This window comes from Eumetopias jubatus, unplaced genomic scaffold, assembly GCF_037043125.1.
Source record: "Eumetopias jubatus isolate StellerSeaLion01/CBP00866 unplaced genomic scaffold, mEumJub1_p1.0 scaffold_5, whole genome shotgun sequence".
Lineage (NCBI taxonomy): Eukaryota > Metazoa > Chordata > Mammalia > Carnivora > Otariidae > Eumetopias > Eumetopias jubatus.
In genome coordinates, this window is record NW_028274811.1 from 122062951 (window position 1) to 122069828 (window position 6878).

Consider the following 6878-nt stretch of genomic DNA (forward strand, 5'->3'; position numbering starts at 1 on the left):
CGTTATAAACATCAATTATATTAGAGTCAATATTTTTTTCAGGGGGTGCCCGGGTGGTTCAGTTCGTTAAGTGTCCGACTCTTGGTTTTGGCTCAGATCATGATCTCATGGGTTGTGAGATTGAGCCCTCTGGCAGGCTCTGTGCTCAGTGGGGAGTCTGCTTGAGAAGCTCTCCCTCTGTCCTTCCCACTCTCGCTCTCTTTAAAATAAATAAAATCTTTAAAAAAAAAAGAATTTTTTTTCGGGTATTAGGTAGCACAGGCTGAATAGATGAGAATTGACTATGACAGTTACCCCGTTTTTGTTTTTGTTTTGGTCGCTATCTTCCTAAAGAGTGTTTTCAAATCTGATACAGTAGGGCCAGATTTTCTGTTTGTCTTAATTAAGATTTTGCATGGCTTCATTTGCCTTTTGCAGTTAGAAAAGAAAACAATAAATAAAAAATTAAAAATAGTTTCTTTAAAGACTATGAAATGACTGGTAAACCCTGAATTTAACTTTACTACCAATGGCTTAAGTTATGGATAAGTTGGATTTTTCTGATAAATATATTATTTCTGATTACCAAAAAAAGGTGTTTGTCAAATTCTCAGAAATAATAAATAAGGAATTTTGATGAGAGAATAATTGGTGTCAACTACCTTGTAAACATTATAATTTCAAATGAGATTCACAGTGATAGAAACCAGATGAACCAAAGTCCATTTTCTTTTCTTTTTTTTTTTTTACCTGAAGACTTAAATCATACTGGAATTGGAAAAAAGAAATTCATGGTATTTTGTTTTCTAATGGGTTAACAGGAAAACAAACAAAGCCTATCACATAATACTTTCCCCCCATTTCTGCTTTATTTAAAAGCTTACAAAGCATTATCTCTTTTGCTTGTTAAGTACCTATGGTAATGGGAATAAATCTGTAGGATTTAATGTTTAGCAAAGATTGGCCTCCTATAAAGAAAGCAAATACTGCAGGTGACATTGTAGAGATATTTTCAGTCAATCAGTAAAAGTAAATTTGTTTAAGATTTTAAGTTTTTTTGAATAAGGAAACCAGTTGTTCAACTGTTATTTTTTTTCCTGTTGATATGGTGCTGTCCATTAAAATTATGAAATTGTTGGAGGGGTTAAAAGTGGTATTTTTTTCCTCATTTAATATAATTTTTAGGGCTGTACTTGGAAAAATCTAAATTTGTAATTTTTATGTAAACTTAAGCTATTCTTTTGAAAGACTGGAATGGTAAGAAAAAAATAACTTTACTCAAAATGTCATAAGGAGGGGTCACTATGAAAAATATATTGAAAGCAAGCTAAAAAATGTTAACATCTAACCATTCTTCCTGTATTTGCATATATTTGGACAAAAACACAAGAAAATACATGGATAAATAGAACAGGTAGTACATTAAAAGTCAGTAGGTGGGGATAGCCCCAGGAGTAATTATTTAGGTTTTTACATAGACTTGGGTATTGGAAGTGATGAATCATTAAATTCTACATCTGAAACTTAATATTACACACTATGTGTTAAGTAACTGGAATATAAATAAAAACTTGAAACAAAAAAAAAGAGAGAGTTGGGTGTTAGAAAACAATGATTGGCTTAGTTTGTTCTTCATTTTCTAATTGAGGTATAAAATTAGCTTTTTAATTGAGATCTTTCTTCTATAAACTCCCCTCTTAGTTCTGCTTTTGCTGCATCCATAAGTTTTAGTATGTTATATGTTCATTCTTGTTTGTCTCCAGATGTTTTCTCATTTCCCTTTTGACTTCTTTGACTCATCGGTTGTTTAAGACTGTGTTGTTTAGTTTCTGCTTATTTGTGAATTTCCTGGTTTTTCTTCTGTTATTGATTTCTGGTTTTATTCTGTTGTCATTCGAAAAGATACTTGGTATGATTTCAGTCACCTTAAATTTGTTAAGACTTGTTCTGTGACCTGACATGTGATCTCTCCTGGAAAATGTTCTGTTTGTATTTGAGTATAGTATGTACTCTCGTGCTGTTTGAGAGGAATGTTTTGTCTATGTCTGTTAGGCCCCTTTGATCTATAGTGTTGTTCAGGTCCTCTGTTCCCTTAGTGATCTTCCATCTGGGTGTTGGATCCATTGCTGAAAGTTAGGTATTGCAGTCTCCTGCTGTTTATTGCTGTCCGTTTCTCCCTGCAGTTCTGTCCATGTTTGCTTTATACATATAGGTGTTCTGATGTCGGAATGAATATATTTTTATAATGATTGTATCTCCCTGGTGAATTGACCCTTTTATCATTCTGTAGTGTCCTTCTTTATCTCTTGGACAGTCAATATATGTTAGCATTATTTGAATCTAAGCTCTTGGTGTTAAAGGTAGGCATTCCCGGTACCTTCCTGATCATGCTTTAGCCAAGAAGTCCCTAGATTCTTATTATCTGCTGGCCTGCAGAAGCAGAGCAATGCGTTTGCCTTGTTTGAACTATAATAGCATTACCTGTACTTTAATGGACTTGGAGTCCTCAGCAGCAATTTGTCGGGCACTTTCTTTCACACTTCTTTAACTTTTTTTTTTCATCATAATCATCATCCAGTGTTTAGGGCACAGCCCTAATTCCTATCCTTACATTCTAATATGTTTTAAAAAAAGATATACACACACACACACACACACATATTTATTTTATATATTTATATGTTTTAATATATAAATATATATTTATATATATATTTTAAAGAGCTAGAGATAGATATTATGGATTATATTAAATCCACTCATTTTTTTAAAACAAAGCAAACAAAAAAAAAACTTTGATTTTTTTTTTTTTTAACTCCCCCAGGCAATTCGAAGTTTTCAGGTCGCCCTTCACATCTATCCAATGAACCCTGAAATATGGAAAGAAGACCTTTCTTGGGCACGAACACTCCAGGAGCAGCAGAAGGTAGCACAGAAGATTAAAAAGTGTGAAGCATCAGTGGAAGTAACCCATTTCTCACCAAAGTCAATTCCTGACTATGACTTTGAAAGTGATGAGATTGTTGCTGTTTGTGCGGCAATTGCTGAGAAACAGAAGACGGTTCCACCGAATAAAACGATGGTTATTGTGTCGGCTTCTGGGACCGTAGAGACGGTCACTGAGAAGGAAGATGGTGCTATACCACCAGATGGCTCTGTTTTTATCAAAGCCCGATGAAGTGGTGGGAATCCTTTGAATCTGTCTTTTTGATTGCCACTTAAAATTTTAGGCATAGGGACGTTAACTGTGGAGAAACAGAGCAAAACTCCTGTTTGTAAAGTGAGTTTTGCAGATGAGACATATAAAAACTAAATGGTAGAATTACTGTACAGTGTTTGGACTATGCTTTGATAAGTTGTGATTTAAACTTCTTAAGATTAGAAATCTGAGTACGGTGGCTTTTTAATAAACTTAATGTAATCCAAAAATATAAGCGAATGCATTTTAAAGACACAACTTGAAAAGTGAATTCTCTACTAGTGAATCACTTGATGGCCAGTGTTATTAAAATGCTGACTTGTTGACTTTTGTTTCATGATAAAGGAAGTCGGTGATTTCTTTCCCTCCTTAAGAAATATACTGCTCTTGCTATTTACTCTTCTGTTTTTCTGGTTGCATTAGAGTAAGTCTGTCACAAAGCTTGAATATCTTTGACATTCATTTTGATTCAAAGTTGTCATTTGGTTATATGTGGAGTCTTTGAAAGTTTGACTGAAAATGCATGCAAGTGTGTACATTCTAAACATTTTCGAAGTTTCTCTGAATTCTGATTTGTGCTTATATTTTGACTTTAAGATTATTATGAAAATAGTAGTTGCCTCCTTCAGTATTAGATATGTAAAATACTGATAAATGTCAGAACGATGGTTTTATTTTTTTAGTTGTTAAAGTGGATAGTGTTCCTTTCCACAGGTAGGTCCTGTTTCAGATGTGCATTTTTAAAAAATGAATGGCTTTTATAGATGTGTCATAACAAATTGTACTACTGTGTTGTCCCAGTCAAAAGCACTTTTTTCTTCTCCTTATTTTTAAAAGCTTAAAAACTCTAAAAATAATTTATCTTTTGCTTATAACTTTCCAGCTAATGGTTTGGAAGTCCTTTTCTAGATAACTTTTTTGCAACTACGCATTTAATTTACAATTTCAGTTTTAAATAGCTAGATTATATCTTTCTAAAAATAAAAAAGTAAGGATGTTAATGAGTGCCAGTGAATGAATAATTTAGCCACAACATACATAGAAACTGAAACGTGACTATGGTATAATACGTGAGTAGAGAAGGATATATTTAAAGAAATATTTCATTGAAAGGCCACAGTCGTATTCACAAATCAAAACTGTCATTGCTAATGTGAATTATTTTTATACTACGTATATTGTAGTACAATTGTATGGACTGCTGGGTACTGTTACTTCTGACACTCAGGAAGCTATTATTGCTGTAAAATTAATTTTACCCTTGTTAGAAATGAAAGCTATTTTATTTTAAGGAATCTCACCTTAACCTGTTGGAGCATGTGAGGAATGGTCGACATTTTTCTGAGATGATTTTTTTTTTCCTTTTTAAATTTTTATTTAAATTCTAGTTAATTGACATACTGGTTTCAGGAGTAGAATTCAGTGACTCATCACTTACATACAACACCCAGTGCTCATCATCACAAGTGCCCTCCTTAATGCCCATCCCCCATCTAGCCCATCCCCCACCCTCTGAGATGATTTAAAAAATTTTTCCTTTAGTGGAATGCTTACCTCTTTTTTTCCCGAGTATTGTATTTTCCCCAAAGTTACATCAGAAAGTTAGCTCCGGTTAGAGAGGTTAGTTTTAGAGTAATCCAAAAAGCAAATACTAATTATATTTTATTTCACTGAATAAAGGATATTCTCCCAGGGTAGATACTTGGGCATCTACAGAAGTGAGCATTCACCCTTTGGTATGTTGTTTTGAGTATTGGGTTTTTGTTTGTCATGTAATTTGTGAATAAATAGTTTTTTTTCTGCATTTTAAAGATCTGCCTCTTTGTATTGTTGGCTTTTGAAAAATTAGATTTATTTATTTAATTTCTTTGTTATGTGGGAATAAAATATGTAAAGCACTTTGGATGGTATCTTGCATAGGATGCACTCAGTAAATGTTAGCTGTTTCTATGAAGAACTTGAATTAGTTTGGAGATATTTAACCTCAGTTTCTTCTGATTTTAAGAAGGTAGGAGAACTTTGTAATCTTTATCTGAAAGTGAGGAGTCACCACTTTTGATATTGTAGGACAGATGGTTATCATTTGGGGTTATTCTTGTCATAAAGTCTATCTCAACACTAAAAGAGGCAAGACCCAGGATGGAGGGCATGTAGCCACAAGATTCTGTTAAAGAACTTAGTGTTTTTCCTGTATTGATATCGGTAGGCCAGATCAGTCTTTTCCTTACTCAGATATAAGACATAAGTTGGAAGACATAAAAATGGAGAGAAAAGGAATAATGAATTATGAAGAAGGAAGGCAGCTCATTTATTCATGCCCCAGAAGATGCTCAGTTAACACTTTTCTATGTGTGAAGAGAAAAATGCATATATCATTTTATAAGATGTGAACTCTGATACACAGACGTTTGCTAAGCTTGTTAACTGCAGTAACAAATACTTTTGAATCTGAAAGAAAAATAGTTGATGCTCATAATAGTGATATAATTAAAGATGTTTAATATACCCTCTGAAATAACATTAAACAGTATATTGAATATAATTTGTATTATTCTTATTTGAAAATTGTATGGCATAGACACTCATTAGTCAGAACACCACACATCCAGATCATGCCTGATAATTTGAGAATCCATGTATTATTCTCTAGACAACAGGCTTTTAGATTATAGAGTGTTTATCTTAAATATGCTAACAAATACTACACAAACATTGAAAAGTCATGCAAGTTATAGATCACAGAACCCAGATTTGCTGCAGTTGGGGCCTAGGTACAAAATTTTATGGTAGTAGTCTTAGTGTAAAGAGCTTTTAAATTGATGTTATATGACAGAATTCTAGGGAAGACTAAAAAAGTTTTATCTGAGAAAGCTAGAGTTGCCATGATTATAACTGATCACTATAGCGTCTTCAGTTTGAAAATTATGCTTTATGTAATGATGTCAAAAGCTTGTCTTACTGCCTTTCCCAGCAGTAAGAAAATTTTGTTTGTTTGTTTGTTTATATTTCAGACTTTGTGAGTCAGTAGCCTTTCTAAATTGACTCTGGACCAACCATTCTGGAGCTTTGATTTCATGACATACATGTATCTACATGAGTTTTGAGTTGACACAGGAACCATAGTTCCAGGATTATCTTTAAGTCAATTGGAATATTAAATGTGTTTTTTTCTGAGAGATTTTTATTAAGCCAATGGTGTGTACTTTGTAATTTATGACATTTTAGGGTTGAGAAAGTAAGGGTTTGGTTTTTTTTAAAGTCGATAATAAAATACAGAAATTTGTAAGTGATTGACTCATTACCAAAGTAAATTAAAATGAAATATGTCACTTTAGTCACTTGCAATTAAATATGCCTTCTTGAATGGAAGGGAAGGGGTAGCCCTGTGGCTGGCATACCATGAATTGTGCCTTAATGCATCTTGTATGTGAACTTGCTCTGTGTGCCACGGTGGAAGACAGGTTGAGAAATGTTGATCTACGTTTTGTTGGGAAGGCAGAGGGTAGGGATAGCTTCCTTTCATCCATTAAGCAAGGAATCCTGATCCCTCCCTTCTCTAATCACCCCAACCGCCCTGCAAAAGGTAGTTCAGGATAAAGAACTGGACATGCAAACCTTTCTCCCCTTTCTGGGGCTTTGTAATGCTTGCAGAGAGCCTACGTTGTATTCTCTTGCCAGGCACGGCATAAGCTTTGCAGTG

General features: G+C 33.7%; 1 protein-coding gene across 3 annotated transcripts in view; it reads left to right on the top strand.

The window, feature by feature from the left end:
* Nucleotides 1-4989, top strand: part of TTC33 (tetratricopeptide repeat domain 33) — a 32417-nt gene extending 27428 nt beyond the window's left edge. For all 3 annotated transcript variants that reach the window (XM_028098052.2, XM_028098054.2, XM_028098053.2), the window contains exon 5: nucleotides 2804-4989. In XM_028098052.2, coding sequence (XP_027953853.1) covers nucleotides 2804-3157 — 354 coding nt within the window. In that variant the 3' untranslated portion in view covers nucleotides 3158-4989. The remainder of the gene's footprint in view (nucleotides 1-2803) is intronic.
* The last annotated feature ends 1889 nt before the right edge of the window (nucleotides 4990-6878 follow it).